The sequence below is a fragment of the Callithrix jacchus genome, chromosome 11 (genome assembly GCF_049354715.1).
Source record: "Callithrix jacchus isolate 240 chromosome 11, calJac240_pri, whole genome shotgun sequence".
Classification (NCBI taxonomy): Eukaryota; Metazoa; Chordata; class Mammalia; order Primates; family Cebidae; genus Callithrix; species Callithrix jacchus.
Window position 1 is genome coordinate 109,907,314 of NC_133512.1, and position 27,401 is coordinate 109,934,714.

Genomic DNA, 27,401 nt, shown 5'->3' on the forward strand with positions numbered 1-27,401 from the left:
TTTGGGTAATTATTTTATTCTCTCTTTGCCTTAGTTTCTTCATCAATAAAATGGAATAATGTTACCTTTCTCTTTGGCTTGTCATGAGGAGTAAATGTAATAATGCATATTAAGGTCTCAAAATTGTTCCTATTACATGTATTATATTTTATTTGATATTCTGATATATCAGAATATTTTATTAATATTCTGAGAGTGTCGATCTGCATTTTTAAATAGTACACATGATGGAAATACAAATATTTGTTGTATAATATAGCATCATCTATGAATATTCTACAGCTGTGTTTGGTCCCACATCATTTTCAGGCATCAGGCCCATGACTGCTCATATGCCCCTGCACACCCCCTGCTGGAACTGATCTGCATTGTAATAATGACAACTGCCTGGAGGCTGAGGCCATGCCTGACTCCTCAGCCTGTGGAGTAAGGTGCCATTGCAGATCGAGGAACCAATAGCCCTAAGAGAAAGCTGAAAAGTCCGACCCCCAGATATAACTATTTTGTGGGGCACATCTGTTGGACAAACTGAAGGACACCTGTGCTACATTTTTCAACAGGTTACTAGAAAGAAAACAAATGGTAAAAATATTGCAAACATCTTGATCAACTGCCTTCTTTAGATACATAATACTGAAAATGGTGCCTGTGTCACCGCACAAATCATAGTGCACCATTGCACTATATTGCACTATATTGATGAGTTCGGTGCCGTTTCTTACCAATGGGATTAAGCCCACACCATCCTATACTCCATGCAAGACCTTCCATTAGGTTTTATGGGAAATAAAGGCATGAATAAAATCGATTCCTGCCCTTGAAGGGTGGGTAGTTTCTACATCAGAAAGTTTTGCAAAGCACTGTACATTTGAGACCCTTCCACTTTATTTTCCATATGCTCTTAGTTTAGGTAACTGATTTCCCAGGACCCTGAGTTTATTATCACACTTTTTTTCATACTTTTAAATAGAGAATCATTTGCAATGTGGGAAATCACCATATCCAGCTGGTTGTCTTATTATAGGTTGGTGCAAAAGTAATTCATTTTTTTTGTCATTTCAGTGACAGAAACCGCAAGCATTTTTGTACCATTCTAATGCATTTTCTGTTATAATTCTTTCCCAAATGACTAAAACATGACTTAATAACACCTTATTTACTGAGAGATGGAATATTTACTGAGGGCTTAAGGTTTTTCTTTTTCTCTCTTACATATTTTCTTTAATTTTCCTTCTCAAATAGTGCCCTCTTTCTTTCTCTTCTCTACCTTCTTTTGTTTCTTTCTCCTGAGTAGAAAGCACAGTATTTATTAAATATTAAGTTGGGTACATGCATTTGTGTTTGCACGAGAGAGGGAGAGAAGGAGAGCGAGAGATAGACTAGAGAACACAACATCTCTGGAGCCGCCCCTGTATGAAGACTGTCACAAATAGCTCCTGGACAACTGGGCTGTGAAGAATGCCCATGGAGTAACCTCATGTTCGTGGTGTCTGGAAACAGCACAGGAAGGCAGGATCAAGGCAGTTGACCCTGAATGGGTCTGGCTGCGTCCATGCTGCTATCCTTTGTCAATCTCCCCGCAAAGAAAGGGAGTGTCATTTTTAAGACAATGCTGTTGAATAGAACAGGATTCCCTTTTAGATTTTTGTGGAAAATTGTTGGCTACTTCTTCCTGCCCTCCTGGCCCCCAGTTTAGGGATGAAAGTCCCGTATGTTCTTTAACTCCATTCAACTACTTACTGCTTTTGATCCATGTCCTGGGAGGTCTTCCATGGCTCTGTTTCTATCCCCTGCTTCATGCTTCCCTAGTAATTCTCTGAGAACTTTGTGATGCTTCTGCCCATTAAAGCGTAATTCTTTACCTGTCCATCTCCCTGATGGGCTGTGAGGGCTTTGAGCACAGTGACTGAATTGTATTCACATTTATATTCCTGGCATCTAGCCCATGACAATTCTATGGATGTATTTGAGTGAAGACGTGAACTCTGAATTTACATTTCTTTTTTAAAAACGTATTTTTAATTGACAAATGATTATACATATTCATGGAGTGCATAGCGGTGTTTTGATACCTATAATATACAGAGATCAGATCAGGGTCATTAGCATATTTACCATCTCACACATTTATCATTTCTTCATGTGGGGTACATTCAACATCCTCCTTCTAACTATTTAAAACTGTTTAATATATTATTAACCAGAGTCATCCTACAATGGTATAGAACACTAGGACTTATTCTTTGCGTTTATGTCATTTATGCTCTTTCACCTTATGGGATGTTTGATTATCTATAATGTGTGCCATCTAACTTCTTGAAAGATAATGTGTTCCTTTTGCTTGTTACCTGCTGGGTTATTTAATTCTCTTTTGTCCTAAAAGTACCTATTAGAAGCTTCATGCAGGCACTCTTGTCCTGATATACTGTAGTTTGGAGAAGAGGGACCATTCACATTTTCTGTATTGTTCAATATTTTATAAACTTAGACCATATCCTCATTTAGCCACCTTATTCCCAGGCTACAAAATTCTGGTTTTCTTCCCCAGTCCTCTCTCATGTAGAAACGACTACATTTTCTGAATCATTTTGGGTCTCATTCTGTAGATCATCTCTAGCCTGTTAGGTATGTATTGGGTGATTAACAGAAGGTTCGCAGGCTGGGCTGCAGATCTGGATGAAGACGGAAGCCAGACGTGTGTTCATGTGCGTGCGTGCACGATGCATGCATATGTGTCTATATTTGTATGCAGTGATCTTACACAGGAGAAACAGAAGCAGCTTTGATATTTGGTGTTTAGGTTCACGAGACTAAAGAAAAACTAAAGGACACAGGCAAGGAGCTTAGCTACAGTCGCCAAGCTATTCCTGCTTATGGCCATAATTACTCTTTCACTCAAGAGAATGCTAAGCCAACATAGAGATGCTTTTGTTCTCCACTCCACCCCTCTCCCTCTTGGAACAGAGACCATAGGGACCAGTGCTCAGAAAATAAATGAAAAAAGTAAATCACCATGAACTCAGTTTCCCTAGCCTATTCAATACCCACAGACTCTCTCCAGAGTTAGAAGAGGCCGTGGTCATCTCTGTGAGTGATAACAATCCAGGAATGTTACTTCATCATTTTGACTTTTCTCTCTGTCCTCTGAGGCTAGAAGCATTTGTGGTTTGCTACATGACTCTTGTTTTATTACCAGTTAGCTGTTATCCTTGTTCCGGATTCCGCCTGAGCTTCTTTCCGTTATGTCTCTCTTGCAGCTAATAGAAAGCTATAAAAATGGAGGCAGTCTGCTAATTCAGGGACCAGACCACTGTTCACTCCTTCACTACGCAGCTAAAACCGGCAACGGGGAGATTGTGAAATATATCCTTGACCACGGTGAGTAGGCATAGTGAACTTTCCCAGGATCACTTATCTGTGAAATCCATTGCATTGTCTAAGATACCCTTCATCCAGGCACTCTTCAGAATGGCAGAAATACTCTCAAACGTTTAGCCGGCTCCCCTGCTTCTTAGAGGCAGTCGTGGCTGCAGACCACTGATACCTATGGACCATCCTAACCAAGCAATTAATAGAAACAATGTTCATACCAAGCTCTTTACAGGCTATTTTTCAGACTAATTAGTTTTTTTTTAAATAAGGGACAAGAATAAATGCAGCCTGGCATCATGAACTTTATTTTTTCTGGAGTCCTTCTGTAAATTAACAGGTTGGGATCGCCTACCTAATCCATATTTGTAGTTCATCATTGTGAGGATTAATGAGGATGATTGTTTCCATCTTTCTAGTTTCTCATTTTTTTTCCTGTTTGATCTCATTTATCTTTTCAACCCGAGTTACACTTTATTCTCTTTGAAAATGTCTGGTACTATTGTGTGGTCTGTGGCAGATCATACTAACCTTCCAGATTGCTTTCAAACTGGATTTCTAATTTGGTGCTAGATTGTTTGCAGAAAGTAGCATGCACTATAGCATCTGCCTCTAAAAACCCTTTAGAAGCATAAACATATTTGATGAATACCAAATCTAAACTGTTACATTCAATTTCTCATGTTTCATAGTATTTCTAGGAATAAAGAACAGGAATAAAGAGGAAAAAAATACTGCCTAGCTAGGCTGTTTTTAAATGAGAAGGAATGAAAGAGTCTAATTCTGCTGGACTTTGATATACAGAGAGATTGGAAAAGTTTCTTTGAGCCTGTCAGTCAGCCTGTGTGTGACTCCTTTTGTACCTAAATTCAGCCTGTAGATGGTAAGCATACTAGTAAACGTTCACATCCTTTTTGCTCCTCTTCTTATGCAATTCAGCAAGTATGTCTTATTCCATTCATTGACTCATTTGTTTAACAAATATTTGTATAGTGCCTAATGGGAACTGCCTGTTATAGACTGGTATACACACAAAAATAAAATGCAGTTACTGTTTTCAAGCAATTGTAGGCTAAAGAAAAAAATATGATTGTGTGTACAATTCAATTTAAAACAGATATATGGAGCTGTGTTAAGTCCTACGGTAAAGCCACAAATAGATAACATAGCTACCATTTATCAAGCACATATTTGCCAATTGCTTATAGTGACCACATCCTGTCATTTGATCTTCACGAGGTCCTTGCAAAGTAGGTACTAGATTATCAGTCACGTTAGACTTCCTTTGCTTTGTCTTCAGTACCTTCCCACTGTGAAGATTATGCTTAAACCCTTGGTCTGAAATACAGTAAAAAGGGCGGGTTAGAAAAAGGAAAGGCCATGAAAGCAGGATAGCTGTGTTACAGGATTTCTTTGCTTCTTGTAAGGTGGGTTGGATAATTCCAAACCTGTCTGCCCTGGGAAGCCTAGGTAGAGGGGATGTATTTTTGGTGCCAAGTCTGGGGCTTATTACCATTCCTTCTCCTATTTCCCTGGCTAATTAATCTCTTGCAGTTAAAAGCATTGCTTCTGGGCAAGAGTGAAGCCACAATGTTATGATGTTATTTTTCCTTTAACAAGAAAATGTCTCAGGATTTCTACTGCACAAAGCTCAGGTGAGGGTTAGATGTATAGTGTTACTTTCTTTTTCTTCAGCTCAGGTTTAAAGTTCTCCTAGTTGCTGTCTTCTTGATCACTTTCGATCTACTCTCTTTAGTTTGCCCTTTACCCAAGAGATTGAATACTTACTTGGGTACCTTAAGCCATTTGGTGCCCACCTACCCTCTCTCTGGAGTTAGGTGAGAACACTGGCCATCTATTTGAGTGACAGCACAATCTAGGAATCTCTCTCTCCACACCTTGGCCCCCCCACCCATCTTTTTACCTTTCCTGTAAAAGCAGTATTTCCTCCCCAGTCCTAGGATCCTCCCTGTATCCACTGTCTCAATTGGTCTCATTAGGAGGCTGTAGTCAGCTCCTGTTTTTGATGAGGCTTTATTGAAGATGGACTCTCACATATTTGGGGCTTTCAGCTGGAATGGCTGGAAGGCCAGGACACCTAAGCCTTCTCAATACCTGGTCTTTTTTTCCCAAGCTTCTTCACAGCATGGTAGTCCCAGGGTTCCTAGGGGTGAGACTGGAAGCTGACAGATGTCCTGAAGCTGAGCTGGAAAGTTCTGCTTGATCTCTACTGCATTCTGTTGGTTAAAACAAGTCACAGGGTCAGCCCCAACTTAAAAGGTTGGGAAACAGATTCCACTGTTTGATGGCAGGAGCTGTGAATAGTTCATGGATATATCTAATCTGCCACACTCCCTTATGTACCATTCTCTGCAGTTTAAAGTGATGACACTACCCTCACAATGTCCTGAATGTCTGATTCACCTGGAATCCCTTAGAACTTTGTTTTTCTATTTTTACTTCAGTTCTGGGTCCTAAGAATCCAGGTTTCACAAATACAGATGGCCTGGCCTGGTGGGACCATAGTCCCAGCTATGTGAGCCTGAGGCAGAAGGATTGCCTGAGCCAGGGAGGTCAAGGTTGAGGGAGCTAGGATTGTACCACTGCACTGCAGCTTGGGTAGCTGAGCCAGACCCTGTCCCTTGAAGGAAATAAAAAGATAACAATAATGACGTTTTTAGCGTAAGTATGGCCCATGCAATATTTGAAATATTAGTACACTAAAAATGAAAACAGGAGAACTCCTCATCTGAGCCACCCCAGGGACATGAATGATGAGGCCTGGGACGATATCATCCAGACACAGTGGCTTTTCGCTTCCTCTACTTCCTCTCTTTCCCCTGCATCCAAAAATAGGGTCCTTAAAAGTACCGTTAATCCATACTCATAGGGCTTGGTGTTTGTAACCCCAAATATAGATCATTACACACATACTTCACCTGGCATGAATTCATCTGGTTCTCTCTGAGAGCCTTGAGCAAAACCTGACGTTCCAACACAAATCAGTAGTTTCTCACCAACCTGCAGTGACTCTGGCAAAGACCGAGTCACACAGTACCACTCTGCCCGAATGGAAGGACACAAAGGAATTCAATCTTTTTTAGGGGGAGGGGGATGCTTATTTTTCTAATGCTTTGGTTAGATGTTATAAATTAATTGGCTTAATATTTATGCTCACGAGAAGAAACACAATGGTCACAGTAGTCATCCTAACTTCACTTCTAAGCAAACAATTCCTGAGGTCTCAGAAGGCATTGTATATACTTCCTGCCTCACCAGGCTCTCTAATCACACAGGGAGAAAGACTGTGGAGATGGGAGAGCACAATCTATCTCTTTTGTTTCCAAATGAAATGTTATTACGATGTTCAGTCCAAGCATCACTGCATTTTTGATAGACGGCAATTTTTTAACACTTTACTACTGTAGATGAATGATGGAGACTCAAATGCAATTGATTCTAATTGAAATTAGTTTTTATCTGCCTTCGTAGACATTGTCAATTTCATTCTGACATCTATCTTATATTTTTTATTTATTCAGAAATATGGGTGTAAAATCATTTGATATAGCCTAATTAACTTCATTCCTCAAGAGCTAAACACTTCGGCTCAACTGTCTTGTGATTGTTTCTTAGTATCTTTAGTTGCTGATTCAGTTTATATTAACCATTGCATTTTATGGAAAACCCTCATAACAAAACCATTCCTCTCTTTTAAATGATGGAAACTCCTATAATTTTGAGGGTTCTTGAAGTCAGAGACAAGTACACAGAAAACATGACCCTTTCTCTACACTGTCATCACCTTCTTAAGTTATCTCTGTTGATGGAAATAGTATCTCCTAACTTAGCAATGATGATAACTCTGGAATACCCTGACCAGACCAAAAAAAAAAAAAGAAGAAAGAAAAAAGACTTTCCAAGAGGTCTCAGTAAATCTGGGATTTAGGGATGTATGTCAGATTATGGCATTGTATTTTAAATTAGCATCAGATTTGCAGTGGGTAAGTCTCATCAGTTTGAATTCATGTAAATGAAAAAAAAAATAGTAAAACTTTTACACTATGTCAAAGATCAAGAAAGACATTTCTCCTGGTTACTGAATATTGCAAATCTCTCAAAGCCTTTGTTTATTTATTTACTTATTTTTTACGATTTGGTTTCTGTCTGTCCCGTGGTTTCATACAACATAAATATGAAAAGGTGTTCAGACTTGACTGTAAGGATGCCTTTAGTAATTGCAGTTCTGCTGGATCCACGGGCTCTTCTCCAGGTGCACAACTGATGTTTGCGGCTCCTGAGTTGATACTTCATTTGCTTCCCACAACCTGACTCCTGAGCCCCTCTCCCCTCTGCTCTGCCCTCTTCTTCATTGGCTCTGGTCAGATGTGTGGGCCATCATCAAGAGGAGACCTGAGCAAGAGTCCTGAGATTAGTTATTCTCCCAGACACAAGCAGCAATCAATTTCTCTTCTATGGGCTCTTTTAAAGCAGGTTGGGGGCTGTGCAACAGGAGATGTGTGGTGTGTTCTAAAAGCACCATGGGAGGCTTGAATTTTTTTTCAGCTTGCATCTTCTTCCTTTGGATGTCTTCTCTTATGTATACAGCATGCTGCTTTCCTTTATGAAAAACTGGAATTTGGGCATTTAGAGAGTTGAAAAGAGACTGAGGGAGGAAGAGTTAACAATTCCACAGAGACTGGGAGAGAAACTAAGGATGCAGGGATTCCAGCTGAGATTCCTCTCAGTGGTTCCCGCTTTTCAGCTCCTTTCAACCATATTTTCTGCTCACTCCCTCCCCCCTCATTTGCCCCTCCAAGGGACTTTTGTATTGTTTCTTTCCTTTGCCACCCTGCGCACTCTGCTCTTTTGTTTTTATTCTCCCCACGCCTACCCCATTGCCCCCTACTGGTTTTCCTGATAGAAATCTCACTCATGCATTTCCTTTTTGATTTCAATGGGTTATTTTGTCTTCCCTCTTTTTCTGTCTTCAGTCTTTCTTTTCTCTTTTTTTAACCCCCCTTTTTCTGCCTCTGGTCCAGAGAGAACCGACCACCATCCTGCTGGGACAGGATGACAGTGCTGTTAGCATTCCCAGTGCCAGCTCTCCCCACATCTGTGCAGCTTTTGTCCTGTGGCAGGGGAGGATTTGGAATGGTCTGCTGGCAGCGTCAGGGAGACTAATGGGAAATGAGGGCCCAGAGAGAGGCCATGGGAAGTGGAAGGAATAGCAAAGGGGATTTGGAGGCATTGGTGTGGGAAGCAAATTAAAGAATGCATGTGACAAAAGGCACATCATATATACTACAAATAAAATATTGATGACAAAGTCACATCAGCAGGAGCTGGGGTATCCAACAGAAGAGCCTATGGAATGAGTACTGGGCAGCAACATTGTAATTTGGAAGGCCTGGCTACTTAACACGATGTTCACTTTCTTGTTTTGAAAGATTTGTGAAGTTTTGCTTCCTTTTGCATTCCCTGGGCTTCTCCTGAATACTGATGTGTATGTCCACTTAACAGAATTTTCTTTCCCTTAATTTTCAGACCATTTCTCATATACACAGTCTTTTGAATCCATGTTTCAATTATGAATCTTTCTCTTAAAGTAATATTGGCTGGGATCCAAAATGCTTTTAGAATGTCTTTTATTCATTCATTCATTAAAACATTTTAATTCTGTCCCAGGCACTTTTAAGGAAAAAAAAAAAAGTATCTGTAACAATCACCACTAACCTCTATTGTTCTCAGTGTTTTAAATGCATTCTCATATTTAATTTTTGCAACCCTATACAGTAAACTCTCACCTCTATTTGGTGGAGAAAATGGAAGCATGGTGGAGTTAGGTGACTTGCCAAAACTCATGCATATGTGAGAGATGGTCTGGTCCTTCATATTCCTGATACCAGCAAGGGAAATGAAACATGGATAGATAACCACAGTACAGGGTGGGGCCTTATGAGTGTCATAAGCAGAGTTCAAGTGTCAGCTGGTCTAGGTTTCTGGAAGAGCAGTGGCCATTTTCATCTGAAATTTTCATGGAGAAATCTGCACCCATATCTCCTCAACAGGGATTTTACAGTATTTTTTCTGATGCAGGTCAGCCAATGGATGAAGAGTGGACATTTTAGTAAATGCTGAAAGAGACGGAGACCTAAGATTTCCTTGTCTACTGAGGAAACAATAGTGAATTCTCTGTTGACAGTTTGATGGTCTCCCTTGAAATTCCTTAGGGGAGAGGCTTAGTGTTGGCATCAGAACGTATGTGTATATAAAACAAGCCCCAAACCCAAATGTTACCCTTTCACATACATTGAAGGAATTCAGTTGTCTTTTTTTATTTTACTTTTTTTTGAGACAGGATCTCACTCTGTCACCCAGGCTGGAGTGCAGTGGTGTAGTCATGGCTCACGGTAACTCTGATCTCCTGGGCTCAAGGAATCTTCCCTCCTTATCCTCCCGAGTAGCTGGGACTACAGGCATGTATTGCCACTCCCAGCTAATTTTTTAAAAAGTTTTTGTAGAGTTAGGGTCTCACTATGTTACGCTGGCTGGTCTTGAACTCCTGGGCTCAAACAGTCCTCTCACCTAGCTCTCCCAAAATTCCGGGATTACAGGCATGACCCACCGTGCCTGACCAGTCTTTATTTTTTTCTCTCTTGTTTTTCTCCTTTTATCTCCTTTCCTTTATCAGTGAGACTCACATTAACTTTCCAAAAATCACAGGTGTTATTGTTTATACACTAGAAGCCACAGGGTGCAGTTAAAGTCCACATTGTAGAGTTAAAGCACGGCTCCCTAGTTGGGAGTGCAAGTTCAAATAAGGAGAAGAACGGCCTTGTCTTAGGCCTCTCCTGGCATCCACTCTCTGTAGCTCCTTCCTTGCTAGCATTATGCAGTCAGTTTAAAGCACGCTAAAAAATGATTAGAAAATGTACCTGTGCTGTTAAAAATAGCTGCCCATTCCCAGCTGTAGTCAGCTGGCTGCCGCTTTTGCCTCTTCTTGGCCAGTGTTCAAAATGTTCTGCTGTTTTGTGATTATCTATGTTGATGGGAGAATAAGGAAAGTTGAAGTTAATTAAATTGATTATTTCAGAGCCATTCCCCAAGCCCTTTAATTGGCATTTTTTTAGATATTAATTAAGAGCAAAAGTTTCTTGCCTTAGTATTAGTGCCTCTGCCTCTCACCTCTGTCAGCTGCAGCGGATGAAAGGGTGCAGAGGGAGGGAGAGTGATGGGTAGCCGCAGGCATGCCTGACTCACAGACTGGATAATCAGCTCTGGAATAATTCTGGGTTGGCTGCATATGTAGTGATTCTGGTCAGAAATTGTGAAGAATAGCTCTCTTCCTTGTCCCCATCTTCCAATTGTGAATTATTGCTATGCTAGCCCAATTAAAATGCTTCAGGATCCCCTCACGTGCGTAGAGACTCAGACCCTGGAGGACTGTGGACCCACCATGGCACTTTTCTGAGAGCACTGAATGACAGTGCTGAATGGAGGGGAAAGTAAACAAGGCCTCTGTTGCCTAAATAGTTGTGCAATTCGCAGTACCAATGGGAACAGAGCTACTAATGAGTCCAGGCTACTCATGTTCATGGAATTCCTTTCAAAATGAGTGGCTTAGAATCGTCCCTGAAGGTGACAGGCACTCTTTAAGAGGACCATTGGGTGCTTAAGCCTCTTGTTGACATTGTGAAGAGTGCCCTGTTGGCAGCTAAATAGGCCTGAGGTGCTTAGTTCTCAGGACATAGAATTTGAGTCAACGAGTGGTTTCACATTAAGTGGGAGTAATGGAACCCTTTCACATCACCTTCCTTCAGTGATAGTCCCATATCTTGACAAAGTGCGACCTGCTGTTTCAGGACAGAGAGGACAGAGAATAGGACACTTTATGCTAGCTAAAGCTGAAGCCGTACCTGTGGTGTGCCGGGCACTGTTTTAAGCACACTATGTGTATTGACTCTTTTTTTTTTTTTTTTTTTTTTGAGGCAAAGTCTTGCTCTGTCGCCCAGGCTGGAGTGCAGTGGCACAATCTCGGCTCACTGCAACCTTAACCTTCTGGGTTCAAGCGATTCTCCTGCTTCAGCCTCCTGAGAAGCTGGGCTTATAGGTGTATGCCACCATGCCTGGCTAATTTTTGAATTTTTAGTAGAGATGGGGTTTCACCATGTTGGTCAGGCTGGTCTCAAACTCCTGACCTCAAATGATCCACCCACCTTGGCCTCCCAAAATGCTGGAATTACAGGCATGAGCCACTGTGCCCGGCCCTCTTGAACTCTTACAACAACTCTGTGAGATAAATACTATTATTAATTTGACTTTATATGTGTGATAACTAAGGGACTGAGAGATTAATTAGACTTGCCAAAGACCTAGTCTGTAGTAGAACAGGGACTTTTAACCAAGAAGGGACAACTCCAGAAACCTCACTCCTAATCACTGCCCTTTGCTACTTTGCCTTTTGGGTATGTGGGAGGATGAAGATCATTATTTATTTTGTCTTAGAATCACAGCACCAAGGAACAAAGAGGAATGAGTTATTTTTTTGTCGTTTCCTTAATAAGGGGTAGGTGATAGTAGGATACAAAAAATAATTAAGGTGTTCTTATATTCAACAGATACAGAATAATTTATTTATGGAAGGCATGAATTCCAAAAGTGAATACATAGTATGAGGGTAGAACCAAAGAAGTGCTTTAGGAGTTGAGAGAAAGAATAGATTCCGCCTGTCAAAGGTCATCTTTTCGGAGGACCTTGTCACAGACTAGCTTTTAAAGAACATGTCAGATTTAGGTATGAGGCTATTATGGATAGGGAGAGCTGGGAAAGCCTGAGAAGTTCATGGTTGGGTGTGTAGTTACAACTTTAGCTTTTTTGAAAAATACATAAATAAATAAAATGGAACCTTGGGAACAAATTGAGGAAATATAGTTTCAGATGAAGACTATGAGCTCCAGTGTTTAAATACGTGGGAGTAAGCAGTAGATATGCTATACTGAAAACCTAGAAATCTAGATGATACGAGACCTTCTTATCTTTCTTGGTGACTACTTCTGCATGCTAATAATGTTCAGGCAGATACTGGTTAGGAAGTGTATTTGTCAAACAGGACAAACAGAAGAGACAAAATAAGAGAGGCTTTGCAAGAGAAGATTCGCCTGGTCCCAGTGAATAGCAGGTGTGAACGAGAGGAAGTTAAGATGATTTGGATAACAAGGAGAATTGGGAAATCCCATAACATCTGTGTTATATTCTCCCTGACCAAAGACTTTCAGGGTGAGAGTCATCACCTCTTCTTCCCCTCCTTACTATGCACAGTAAGTTCATTGTTAAAAATAGTGATATCCACTGATAAAGAGAGCAAATCCCCAGGATCATCGATAGTCTTTCTAAAGACTAAAATACTCAATATCTAGAACTGTGATGGCCCTTACAAGCATATTTATTCATCCATTCAACCAAATATTTACGCATCTCCTTAGCTCCAGGCTCTATAGTAGGCACCAAGGAATGACACAATGCCAGACAAAGCATGGGCCAAAACTTTAAGGGGTTCTCTAGAGTCTGGTTATGGGGAGAGAGAAATCAGGTGATTTAAAAATACTTTGATAAATGTCATGATCAGTAACATGATCATATATCTCCCCTTGTCTGGGGTGGTCCCAACTTGGATGATAAATCTCATTACTCATTCAACTGTAGGAAATAGGGTCAGTACATAAAGTGAGGGATTATATAGGCTGGTGTTTAATAAACTGTTTGAAGTGGGATCATAAAGGCCTTTATGGTGGGGGGGAGTCTCAGCTGATATCTACAGGCTGAAGAGGGCAAGAGATGGCAAGGAGAGAAGCAGTGGTACAAAGCTAGAAAGATGGACACTCCAGTGTTTGTAGACTGAATGGATTGATTTGTGAACACCTAAAACATTGTGAAGGGGGCAAATCACATAATATTTCCATTCCTAAGGATGCATCTATAGTCACTGGATGTGTGTGCATAATATTTCTTTCTGATCTGAAAGGGAAATTTTTTAAAAAGTGGAATTGTACTCTAGATGATACATATAGTGTCTTACAGTCTTAATATTATGCTTCATAAAACACCATCCCAGGCAACTTGTTAGAGAATGAGAAATAGCCCTGGTTCTTCAAGTCCACCTGATTCGCCCCTTTCTTCCTAGTTAGCCACTTGATTACTTTTCAGTTATCATATTCCAGTTTTATTTATTAAACTTGATTGAAAGCTTCTTGAAGCAGAGACCATACCGTTGTTTTCTATCTACCATTCTATATATATTGGCTCATGGAGATTGGGAGTTTGGTGATAAGGAGGTAGAGGGATCCTTTTATTTTTCCTTTTGTCTTATGATTTCTATCCCCAAATATAGCTTTGCAAGGCATTTTAATTCTGTGGCTGTAGATTTTCTGATAATGTTTAGTTTTTGAGCTTATTATTTATGGCCATCTTGCTTTCTTCTTATTTAGGTCCTTCTGAGTTATTGGATATGGCAGACAGCGAAACGTGAGTGTCGCCTTTTATTATATAGTCTAGGTAATTTTCTTCAGAACATATCTGGGAGAAGAATTTAATCTATAGAGCATAGCATAGGTAATTTTAGTTTAAGTAATTCAAAGTCCACTTTCAACTCTGTTCATAACTGTGCAGGGCTAATCGCCTACATGAAAAATTACACAATACAAATTGATGACATGGTCATAATGCTTGCCCCGTAGTCAATGGTAATCATCATTTAGAACATGCTCCAAGCATTATACTCCTATACTGGTACATCTTGGAACGCTGAGAAGCCTAAATAATTACACTTACCTTTTAATGTACCTATCACATTTATTCTTTCTCAACTTGGGTTTCTGAGCAAATGGGGCCCTACTGCCCTAAGGCATGCTTCACATGTAATGACATAACTCCTCTCTGTTAGTGTAGAGCAAGACAAGTTATGAACCACCACTGAAGAACTAAGAACGTAGTCACTCCATTTTCTGTCTTCTGTGATTCAGAGAAGGGATCCTGATTGGCAAAGTCATCCACTCTGAGATGGTGCCTAAACTGATAATAATGTTTGTTTTCAACCTTATTTTTAAAGCAGCAAAATAGCTACTACTTCCCAAAGAGGAACAAAGATAGGCTGTACAACTAATCCTGAAAGCCATATTTAAAAAGGTATAAAATGAGTTGGTGGGGAGAGGAATGAGGTGGTGAGAAGGTAAGCACACAGGGAAGAGGAGAGTAGAAACGAATAGAATGGAGAATGAATGAGAAGCAGTAGAACTATGAGTTAGTACACATGGAAGAAACTGTCTGTTGCTCCATAGAGCTGCTCCACAGACCAGCACATCTGATTGGCAAAATTATAAGTGGTGCCATCACTTACCCCATTATGCCTTCAGGGCTTTTCCTGAAACACTTTGGCATTAAGCATCTTGGTGACTTTGGGCTCAGTACAGGAATATCCTCCTCCCTACACAGCCTGTCAGCAATGGGGAAATAGCCAGTTTCCCTTGCCCCTTCCCACACTGAGTGGCTGGCCTCAGGCCTGCTGCCTCCTGGGGAGAGCTCTGGCTCTCAAACTCTCCCAGAGTCTCACTGTGCCTCTCAGATATCCTCTGTGGCTGCCCCCTCCTTCCACCTGCCACTCACACAGAATCTAAAGTGGATAGAGCAGAGTGGGTGTTGGCCTGGCTCTTTGAACTTGGGTTCTCAGGAGATATTTCTCTGCAGGCTGAGTGGCTATCAACCAAGGGCTGCATGCTGTGCCTGAAGGGCCAGAGGCACTCCACATTGCTCCCTGTTCCTTCACCCAGTGCCCTTCTTACTGTGCTCAGATGGATGCACAGAGAGAATGATATCCAGTGTTCAGCTATATCTACACAATTGGTCTGCTTAATACTGCATTGACTGTAACCTAAATCAAACAGTAGTAGTTTTCTTAAAAGAATTACTAAGCCTAGTTAACCAACACTGTTTCGAAAGGGGACTGGAGTCAGATATAATGATCAGGTGATGACTCGCTCAAGGGCTTTTTAGAAATCCCCTTCCCTAGTCCCCAGAATGTACCCTACAGGCAAGGTCTCAGCAGCCTATAGGGGAGGAGGCTGAGGAGCACCCAACATCAGCTCCCCTCACCCCACTCCCAGCTGCCTCCAGCCCCTTTATGGGTGGCTTCCCATTTCGTCTTTGATTTAGGGGTGAGACTGCACTGCACAAGGCTGCCTGCCAGCGGAACCGGGCTGTGTGCCAGCTTCTGGTGGATGCAGGAGCGTCTCTGAGAAAGACGGACTCCAAGGTAACTCGATGAGTGAGTGCAAACATCCTCCCACGGGGCGAGATCGAAGACACTGTTGCCTTTGCTTGTGACCATAGCACGGACATCCTTTCTGTGCTTATGGAAGTGCCTGGGGATTTGGAAAAAGGAGGAAAAAATAGAGTGCTTCATTTAGAGAAACTGTGATTTAAATGTATAAGCACAAAGGGAGGGCATGCGCTTGCCTATGGGGCTTTATAAACCTCTGAACATGTTGGCCTTGGGACTTTGGGGTTGTCCTGCTGAACGCTAGCAGCCAAGTCATGGGAGTGAAGGTCCGAAGCCCAAGGAGAGGGGTCAGGACCATGTTCAAAGACTTTGGCCTGACTACTGAGAAGCCCGTTTGGGATTTTCCTTCAGTACTTACTCCAATGTGGTTTAAATTCTATGATTTATATGGCCCCTTATATGGATGCCAAAGGGATTACTTCCCAGCTCCCATAATGGTGGGATTTGGCTTTGAGATGGTTACAGTCTTAAATCTGGTGTGCTTATATAGTTCTTCATTTAAAAAAATTTCTTTCCGTTAGTTTTCTAATATTATTCTCTAAAAGTTAACCTCAGAAATTAGATAGCATGGGAATGACTGTCATTTATAGGTATAGGAGCTAAAAACCTAGAGAAAGTTACACATACCCTTGGATCAGTAGCTGAGCCTTAAATTAAATTGAGCTCATTTGCTGTCCAACCCAGTGTTGTATCGGCAGGTTGGTGGTTCTCATTTGGTGCCAGAACACCACAGCCATGTAACAAAATCGGTTTGTTTATAGAATCTGTTTTGTTGAGGTACAGTGATACCTGGGGCCCTCTGGCTTGAAATGTGGTTGGTTTCTTCACAGCAAAAGTTATGTAAATCTGGGCGTAAGGTATGCAACTATATTAATAGCAGGGTGGTGAGGCCAGAAATGGGTAGTGTGACATGTGTGCCAACCTTGATAGCATCAGCAGTTGGAGGCGAGGCCTCAGGGGAAACTGTCTAGAACTGAAAACAGGCTGCACCGTGAGTTGTTTCAATGTATAGAGAACACCCAAGAGAAAGGCTTGAAAGATCGAGGAAAGGAAGAGTTGTAACTTAGTAGAGTTGACCCAGGGCTCAGCCTATAAGAAAGAAGAGAGACAGAGAGGAGTTAGTTTACATAGAAGATCAACCCCATACAGCAGGAGTGTCCAATCTTTTGGCTTCCCTGGGCCTCATTGGAAGAAGAATTGTCTTGGGCCGCACATAGAATACATTAACACTAATAATAGCTGATGAGTTGAGAAAACAAAAATCGCAAAAAAAAAAAAAAGAAAATCTTATGATTTGAAGTTTACAAATTTATGTTGAGCCTCATTCAAAGCCACCTGGGCTGCATGTGGCTTGCAGGCTGAGGGTGGGACGTGCTTGCCATAGAGGATTCTGATAAGCTCTGAGAGTTTTGCAACACTCTCGGTAGATTCCAAAAAAATGTGAACCACTTAACTATAGACAGTTGCAGAGAAGAATCTTAAAATATAGATGAGCCCTTCATTAAGCAGGTACCGAGTAGCTCAGGTTTTGGGCCAATGATTGTAACCATGACACATAGCTCAATGACTTAGAAGCCTAATTAATGGCTTAAGCACCATTAGATTTATTTAAGTGATGAGAATCTGCCTATGTGCAAGTTTTTCCCTGGAGCCTCCTCAATCTGCAGTCTACTTTATGAAATAACTGCATCCCAAGTGGGCCTCTTTCTTTTCTGAGCCAGTTGTATTGTATAGAACTCTCTACTTCCCTGGAAACCCACCAGCACCCTTGCTTTCTGGCTGCCTAGGCATCTCAAACACACTTGAGATGTGTCCTGGTTTATAGTGGTCTTTTACCTGTCTGGCTAGCTAATTTGGTACATTATTTCAAATGGCAGATATTAGGTTGGTGCAAAAGTAATTGCAGTTTCTGCCATTAAAAATAATACTTTTTTCAGTGTGATGTTCTTCTCAGATGTTATTTGTACTCAGATGTTTTGATGTTTAACCTGATTGAGAAACACACACCATGCAGTCAGGATTAATGGGGCCAGGTAGGGTTGGCCTTGTTGGGACCACTCAGGCAACAGCAGGGCAACTGCCTCTATCATATAAAGGCTGGTCCTACACTTAACTCAGATAATTTTAAAGAAAGAGAGAAGCCATGAAAAAGAGAGACAAATCAAACAGGAATCAGGAGACCTGGCTCTTGACGTCCACTTTTTTTATCTTTCCAAGTTTTGGAATCAGATAAAGGACTCAGTGTTCATGGAAACTTTTTTCTATTTTGTGTTGTGTATGTGTCTGCTTTTTTTTTTTTTTAAGTGCAAGTAACTTATTTTTAAAATTATAAACCCCTCACATAGAAAACTAGTAATGTAGGAAGATGTGTCCCCAAAAGCAAAAAGTTGCTGGCAACCTCACAACCTAGACCTAAATATCATTAAACTCTTAATGATCCCTCTTCACATGTAGATATGCCTGTTTTTCTCTCTCGCTGTTTTTTTTTAACTAGATGAAGTCATACATACATGATATCATATAACTTTTCACTCAACGTTATTATTCTAGAGATCTTACCATATTAAATAATATAACTATACTTCATTACTTTTTATGGATTTTTAAAATTCTGTCATTCTGTAACTGGATGCTAGTTTAAAGTTGAATGTGATAATTACAACCGAATCTTCTCCTGGAATTTTTTGGAGAGAAGCAGCATCCTGAGATGCAGCATATGAGATGCTGAGATCTCCTACTAGAGATCACTTCCTTAGAGATCAACTCAAAGACCCACTTCAGCCATCTCTCTGAATATTTGGAAGCTGGAAATTCTAACCTCATTATTACTGAAGTAAAGACACAATTGTCTACTAAGACTGCAACAAGTTGAATCAAAATTATTATAGGAACTTCAAGCTGGTGGTTAACTGCTAAATCACAAATGAATAAAATTTTAGAAAGATTCTAGAGCCATTGGTACTTCCCTTTTATCCTCTCCCCAGTAGGCTATGTAGAGCACGTTGGATTGAGGTCACCAGTGTCTGTTGGGGTAGCTGAGATGAAAGCTGAGAAGTTTGTGATATTTATCCAACTCACGTGCATACGTACATGGAGCTATTTCTTTGGCACAATGATCATGCCTATACGCTTCCTTTAGAACATAGTATAACTTTTTAAATAGTTAAAAGTAAATATTGAACAAAAGTTAGAAATTTTGAGGAGGACTAAGTAATACCTACAGGCATTCGAAAGAATGGACACCTTTCTCCCTTTACTGCTGACTTCTTATTCAATGGCCTCATTGAAAAAAATATCCATATATATGCAAATGTGTGTATACGTGTATATACAGATGTACAAAAGGTATTATAGTAGCCTGTAAGAAATTATGTGATCATTTAAGATGTTGATGTCAAGAACGTAATGACAAAAATTTATGATACATTACTAAGAAAGGTTGTAAAACAGTAAGTAAATGAATTGTGGTTTTGTTTTTATAAAAAATATGTATAGAGACATATAAAAGACAAAACCTAGTTATCAATGGAAGGTTAATAATGGTTATCTTTGTTTGGTGGAATGATAGAGATATTCCTTTTCTTCTTTGTGCTTTTCAACTTTCCCAAGATTTTTTTAATCAATATCTACCACTTTCATGTTGAGAAACTAGCTTAGTTTTTAAAGACATGAAATGCTATATATTGTGGAGAACTTAACTGAGGTCTTTGAAACCCACAAAGAAAACCTTTCAATTTTTTCTGACTATCGCTTTAATTTCTGAATGTTCATTTCCCAAGTTTAGAATAATGGCAGGAGTCCTAAACTAGAAATCTAAATGTCTGCCTCCCTGTTTCTTAAATTCAATAATTTCTGTCTCCCCATCTTCCAGCAAGGCTCTGGGTTCTAAAATTCACTTTACCCCACTGTTCCCTCCTGTATACTGTTCAACTCTGTGAACTTCTGTTTCTCCAGTATAAACCCCACACGTCAAAAGTGATCAACTCTTTCCCTCTGATTTACCAATCAGTCACACATTTTAATTTAATGCTCATATAAGACAAGAGATTTGAAAGTGTCTTGTAAACTCTAAAACCCAAAATGTGAAAGAATCCTTACTAGCAAGTATCTTTGGGTAGCTCTGTTTCTGTGATTTCTGTGGGGCTTTTTTTTTTTTTTTGGTTTTGTATTTCACAACCAGCACTTGTATCTCTTTCCTTCTCACTATGTACGTATAGGGTAAGACACCTCAAGAGAGAGCACAGCAGGCTGGGGACCCAGACTTGGCTGCTTACCTAGAAAGCCGTCAGAACTATAAGATCATTGGCCATGAGGACCTGGAAACTGCTGTTTGACCCTGGAATTTGGGCAAAGAGAATGTGAGCAAGTGTATCACATCTGCCCTCCCTGCGATCGGGCAACTCCCCTGGAAGAAGCTGATGGAATTCATATATCTGTCTCTCTCCTGCAAGAATCTACCTGAGACCATGCCACTAGTTTTTAAGGGCTACCAGGATGTACAACAGAACATGATAGCCCATTGAGAAGGAGGCAGGATACCTGGAGATTTGTGGAATACAGTGCAAGTTCCACAAAATTTGATCCTTATTGCTTCCAGCAAGTAGCATGAACTTCTGTGTTCACCTGTATAATTTATTTTAAAGATTCAAAGGATGTTTGTATAAATGGCACTGCTCCCTCCTCCCCCTATGCATTGATTTTTTTTCCCTGTTCCATACAATTCTACTGTAACTACCCATCAACTTAAAAATATATTATCTCTTCTCTTTACATTCAATCTTGGAAGACCACAAGATTGTCTGAAGGCCTTCTAAAATCCTCTGAATGTCCTGCAGAAATACAACTGTAAAACCACCTCCATTTCCAAGACTAAATATGTCAAGACTATTTAGTGACTCTCTCTGCATGTCCTCCCCACCCACCCAACCCTCCGTTTCATTATATAGGAGCTGGGAAGTGCCACATGGATAATGTCAACTTGTGTGCTATATCTCTGAGGATTGGTGAGGTGGCATGGGAGATGTCTGTGCTTGGAGGTACCTCAGAGGGGTAACCCAGGGGTCAGCCAGGCTGCTGGGCTGTAGCCAATAGCCATGCAGGACTGGTTCAGCTTGGGCTGTCTGTACAGCTCCGTACTGCCTATGTGTAGCCATCTTTGCCTTTTGCTGCAATAGAAGATGAGCAAAGGATTAAACAGAGGCCCACAGCTAGTCTGCAGAACCATTCAATTCTAAGTGCTGTTTAAATTGCCCAGGAGAAAATCATGTGTGGGAACTGTGGTTCCGGGAAATGGAGCACTCTAACAATGCTTACTTCTAAGCTTTGTTGAATGATAATAGAAAGCAGCCTAATTGACTTGAAAACAAAAAAAGCAAAAGCAAAAGTAGCAACATATGTCAACATATGTCACTGAAATAGAGAAGAGCCATTGGAATGTTGCACAGAGGCTAACAGCTATAGACTGTTGGATACAGTGGTGAGAGGGACCCCATTTTAGGTTTTTCATTTAGGATTTTGGTTTTCATTACTCCAAGGAATCCTTGATTCAAGGACAAAAGCTCATTGTATGAGTTCCACTGCCAGATTTATGGGATGCCCAGATAATTCAGAAGGATACTTCAACTATTATTTGTCAGGTCCAAAGATTGTACTTGATAACCCCATTTTCTATGTATGGGGTACTCTAATATATTATTTTATCTACTTTATTTTCCCTTTTCAGAAAGTCCTTAGTGCAAACCACTGTGGGAATCTAGCTAGAAATGTCTTTCAGATAGTTAGAGCTACAACATCTAAACCTGCCACAGATCGAATGGTACTTACAGGTACTTCTATTAGGGACTCTGTGATACCTAAAATATCAGAAGAAAATGTCTGTCTAACTTTCTCTCCAAATATCTACTTGACTTTGGGGTAAGTCAAAAATAAAAGTGGGTGTCCAAGGGTTTTGCTTTTGGCGAAATCTGATGTCTCCTGAGCTTATTTCCATTTTGTCCTTGGACACAGCAAAGTGCTTCCCTACTGTTTCTGCATGTGACCATGAATGATGATGTCTCTACATTTAATTTGAAGGTCTAATGGTGACATTTTGCTTATCTGAGTCTCATTTCAGTCACATATCATCATTTTGAAAGTACAGCTATGATGTATCATATTAAATAGGAACAGCCTTTCAGTGGATGAGGATTCTATTACCACAGTCTCTCCATAGTCATTTCAAAATCAGATTGTTGGTGGGAAGATGGATTGGGTGGTGAGTGATCTATGTTCATTTATCAGCCTCAGAAATGGAACTATCTTTTGGATATTACAGGAGGGACTGCAGCAGATTGTTTCCAGAAGCTGGAAAAATATGCTCCAGGAGAATTTAATCACTGGACTTTTGCTGGGAGATTTTTAGTTGGTGGAACTGTCAAGGAAATGTGATGACAGAAATATGATCCTTAAGACAGACTGGAACCTGGCTTTGAATGGCATCTTCCATTCCCTGGATTGAGCCAAACATTTGGCTAAGCAGTCAGTTCCCTAGTTATTACTGCTGGGATGAAGAACTCTGTTTTCCTCAACTGCCGTCTCACATTTCTCCGTGAATGCTTCCAAATAGCCCAGAGAAAATTTAGGGTCTAGGTGGCAATGGGCCAATTTAAATAGTTCCAATTGAGGACATAAATCTGTGGCATGAAAAACGATGAGTTAGTACTATAAGATCTCTGATGCATCTGGAAATCATTTAAAAAAAGGGCATTAGAGTTCTATATTATTTGTGGAGACCAATATTTGACATATCTCTTTGAAAAAAGCAAGTACCACTAGGACTTGGAATTTCCAAACTAAAGTGAGCAGAGTAACCACATATGTTATGGATTTAACATTAAACTACCTCCTGTAGCATTTTTTAAAAATTGGCCCTGAGCTTTAGAAAGACCTAAGACCTTATGGTCTAGCTCTTATGAGTTTCCATCTCAACTTAAGTATATTGTCTCCCCTCTAATGGGGCATCAGGAAGTAGAAAAGCAAGTGGTCTAGTCCTGGTCTGAAGAGCTGCATAACTTTAACAGACATAAAAAGACGTACCCATAGAAATATCATTTCTACAAAGACTACTGAGAGAGCTGCAAGAGACAGCTAGCTCAGCTGACTCCTCTGTGTTTGTTTCTTTGTGTTGGGATTCCATTTTTAGATGAGGTTGATAGAAGAATGGAAAATTAAGTGTTATTAAAAGACAACATTCTGTAACCTGAAAGGTAGTCATGTTTGCAAGTGATCTATGTTCATTAATATTGTTCATTTAACAAAATAGAACACAGTTAAACTGTGTTTATCATATTCATGGACTTTATAAAGAATAAGAGAGAAGATTAGTAAGCCAACAATGAAATAATTACCATGACTAGGAATTTTGCTTTGAGAGTTTGTTTCCTCTGTAGATGTGATAACCAAAAACCAATGCAATTTTTGAAAAAGGATTTAGCTGGCAAATGCACAGTGATGAAATTAGTAATAACTTGTGGAAAGTCACACGTACCTGTTGCTCCATATCCATTCAAAATGGCCACTTTGGCAGATTTGCCTGTGCTAGGAGCTACTCAGCATCACTTCATTTTCATTTGGAGCTAGTGAGAGTCCCTTTGCCAAATGAATTCCTAAAATTTATTTATTTACTAGAACCCTCATATTATTCATGGCTTAAAACATGACACAGCATCTTCATTTTATTACATGTCAATTTTATTAATATTTAGGGTTTTTGTTATTAAAATGGCAGATGCTTTTTATAAAATGTTTTAATGCTGCAGATGAGTGTCACATCCAAAGCCAAGGCATCCTTTTGTTCTGGTGTTGTGTCCAACTTCCCAAAAATAAATACTGTTAACACTGATGAACGTTGCTGCTTGTACATGATGTCAGAAATACTCCATCTGTTCATACACAAGCATTTCTGTATATGCATACACATTCACACAGATATATAGACATTTATTTATATACATATACATGTATGTATACCATATTCATGTATATTGCATAGGTTTAGAAAAGAGGAAACATTTTAAAAGCATGCTGATCATTTGTATATGTGTAGTAAACACCAACAGGCAAAGACAGATGAAACACAATTTCCATTTATTTTTTGTTTCCACCATTGCTAGGCTTAGATCTGTCATGGCATTACTACAATTGCATTTGCTATTTTCTATTGCCTGTGTCATAAAATTCATGACCTGGAGTTCCTGTAATTGTTTATGTTGCCTTCCATGAAGCATGAAACCTTCCATAGCATCAAGACTTATCTAAGCTACATGTGGATTTCAAGTAAAGGAGAGTGCTTTCCTCTGTGATGCTTACATAACTTTACAAGGCTGTTTGTAAAACTACCACTCAGTAGGTTGCCTAACAATATTTAATTAGGGCAGGCCACTGCCAGGAAGGTGTAGTAACTTTGGTGTAGTATGGGGTCTGAGCAGCTTGTCTTCCTTCCAGAAGTAGCTAATGAAGTCACTGAGAACAGTATGATATTTTATTCAGTTATGCTATTTAAAACTGGGACTTTATTAAAGCGGCTCATCCTAACCATCAAATAAAACTACTAATTGCTCTATTTAAATGAATTATGTTCATTTTAGGAAAAGAAGTAGAAGAGCATCTATTAGCTTTCTGATTAATCTTTAACACTTATTTAATATAAAATGGCTTCTGCCTGCCTCTTAATTGAACCAGCGTTGAATCTCTCAATTCTTCCCACTCTGAATCTCATACTTAGCTGATTAGAAGTCCTACAGTTCCTTCTCTGCCAGGTCTTTCAGAACAACTTGGACTCTACCCTTTTCTGTGTCCCTGTTATCCTTCATCTTTTGTCCCTCAAAATTTCAGGCCACAGCAACAGTCCTGCCCCTGGACTTTCTGCTTACTACTGTCAATAATTTTGTCACACAGCTGCAAAAATCTTTCCCAGATATTATGCTGAAAATAGATCAAAATGAAGTTACCCTCTGGGACAAATATACCTTTTATTCAAAGGACAGATAGATGTCCACTGACCTTGATCATCTTATAGAATTATGGTAAGCATGATTCCGAAAAGTAATCTATCAGGTTTAGCAAATGTCTGTCTTAGTCACATGAGAGTATGCAATGTGTAAGCCATGTGCCTCCTTGATGTCACCTGGAGGACTAGGTTATATATCTTACACTCCTGAGGCCATCTGTGGATTTCAGGCTGTCTCCTCACAGCTTAATGAGAAACTTGAAAATAAGAATCAAGAAAGCAGTCATGCCCTGGACAACCTGCTCTCCTGGGACACTGAGATTTACTGACTAGGTCCCAGAAATAAAGCAAAAAAATAATTCTTAGGCTGTTGTAGCATAGATTTTATAGTAGAAATGTGAAAATGGAATGGTGTCTTCATCATATATAGACTCTAGTCTGTTTACATATGTATTCAGTTATGCATGCAATCATATGCCCACAAATCAATCATACATGCATTTCATCATTATTTGAAAAATATTTGTCACTCTGATGCAGGCACCATACTAAAGATATAACAATTAATGCAATAGACAAAATTCTTGATTTCATGGCGCTGGCATCTAGCAAAAAAGACAAATTCAAATGTGATAAGTTCTGTGCAGGAGAAACGAAGGGTGTCCAGCATGGGCTGGAAATTCAACCAAGGCTATATTATACCAGCTACTCATAAGCCAGCGGTGTTTAGTTCAATGAAAACATATATTAACTAGGAAAAGAATAATATTTTTATTTCCATTTTATTGGAGTCATGATAGTTTCTTAAAAATGTATCTGAAACTAAGATTTTAAAACAGGACTTAAAAACACTACCTAAAATGAAGACTAAGACTCATTTATTCTAGGTCTCAGGATAGAACTAGGAAAAAGCAGAGCTTTCGGTGGATTTTGACTAAACGTTAAGAAGGTGAAGTGTATATAATATGTAATAGTGGAGTGGGTATCACAGAGTTATAAACTTTCAGCCTCTGGTGGCATTTAAACAGAGGATACCTGACTACCTTGACGGGTGTTGTGATTAGGAATATGAGATTGGAGGGGGCTGAAATTAGATGCTGTGATTTTTCAAAAGAAATTTTTTAGTGGCTTTGTTGAATGGCAGGATTTTATTTTTAAAACTCATGAAAATCTTGATTTTTTGATTTTTAAAATGTTGCTTTATAACTGAGAATATTTAAAATATCCAGGGGGAATGGCCATTAGTTATCATTTAAAATTTTTTAAACTAAGCATGAATTTAAGAGCTAGAGAAAAGAAAACATACTAAAAGGTGTAATTTAAGTATTTAATTAAGTTTAACTTATTAAAAATACTCCTGGAAGCTCATAAATTTTGATCAATAATCTTAGTTATTGTCAAGTAAAATTCTATTAGAAATCTGTCTTACTGTCCATCCAATATAAAAAAGTGCTGTGGTTTGATATTTTAAGAGTTAAGTGTAATCTAATATAACCACAGAAGAAAATTCCGCCTGTGAGATATTTGGGAGCCAAGTAAATGCACATGAAAGGCAATCATGGAAAACTCCTTGGCTTCTGCTACCAGGGTGGCAACCACGAAGGACGTCCAGCCCATGGAAATAAGAAAACAGTGATCTAAGTTTTCACCCGTCTTTCAAATTTCAGTATTTTGAGCCAAATGCCATCTGAAATGGGAGGCTTTGCTAGTGGGAAATACTGAAACTATCTTTTTCCTCAAACCTTTAGTGAAACACAATATAGTTTTCACTCTATGACAGCTTAAACAACTCAAATCTATACTGTTTAATAATAACAATTTCAAGAATTAAAAAGTTAGTGCTTTAGCATTATGTTTTTTGACATATTTGAGCTTCAATACAACCCCAACGAGGTGAATAATGCAGATAACACATTTTAGATGAATGAACTGAATCTCAGCAGAGTGAATTCAGCCTGTGTAGATTCATAGAGCAAATGATAGTGCTGCAGCCAAAACTGGGTCTTTAGAGATTACATATTAACATGTTTTCTAAGTAAGTCATTTTCCATCATTGCCTTCAAGGATGTTTTATATCACTTGTTCAGATTTCCATGATATAGAAGGTGCCTCCATAAAAAAATGTTTACCTAAGATTCTACAGAAAGAATGAGTTAGAAGTAAGGGAGAGTATGAAATCAAGAAGTCAGAGTTTGTGCTATCAGAGAGAGATTTGTCAGCTTGTACATAGTTCAAGGAAAGAAAAGTCAAATGTTTGCATACCAGAGTAGATTTCAAGAGATTAAATTAACAGTGAGGGTTAATGACTTCAAGTTTTTTGTGATTCTCCACATTATAAAACGTTAGTCCTATTTTTTTCCTTGGAAATCACTATTAGGATGATATAATTTCAAAACGCTATACCAAAAAGAATTAAAAATGGCCCCGACATTGAAGGCTCTATTGTTCTAAGTTTATGGATGGGTATGCAAGCTAAGTGTTATGATAATATATAGTCACATATATAGAGGCTTAACACACCTATGGGAAGTTCTGGCGTACTTGAGAAGAACAAACAGACTTGAAATATCCTTCAATTCAGAATCTCATACTTCACAAGGGACGTTTATGGGCAGATTGGTGAATATGTAGAAGGAGGATGTTTGATTTGGAAAAGAGACAAAATTGGATTAGGAATAAGAATATGTAGAGGAGATAGGTTAAGTAGGACTG

At 39.5% G+C, this 27,401-nt stretch overlaps 1 protein-coding gene and 1 long non-coding RNA gene across 18 annotated transcripts in view; one reads left to right on the forward strand and one right to left on the reverse strand.

The window, feature by feature from the left end:
• DGKI (diacylglycerol kinase iota) overlaps positions 1-27,108 on the forward strand; it is a 448,494-nt gene extending 421,386 nt beyond the window's left edge. For all 17 annotated transcript variants that reach the window (XM_035254659.3, XM_035254662.3, XM_035254663.3 and 14 more), the window contains 4 exons: positions 3,258-3,378; positions 13,857-13,893; positions 15,577-15,676; positions 19,921-27,108. In XM_035254659.3, the coding sequence (XP_035110550.1) occupies positions 3,258-3,378; positions 13,857-13,893; positions 15,577-15,676; positions 19,921-20,037 (375 nt within the window). In that variant the 3' untranslated portion in view covers positions 20,038-27,108. The remainder of the gene's footprint in view (positions 1-3,257; positions 3,379-13,856; positions 13,894-15,576; positions 15,677-19,920) is intronic.
• Positions 1,997-14,966, reverse strand: LOC118143771 (uncharacterized). Its single transcript, XR_004728181.3, has 4 exons — positions 14,765-14,966; positions 10,308-10,411; positions 5,485-5,606; positions 1,997-4,707 (listed from the first exon to the last, which is right to left on the reverse strand). It is a non-coding gene; the product is annotated as an uncharacterized LOC118143771 (long non-coding RNA).
• Positions 27,109-27,401: the final 293 nt, after the last annotated feature.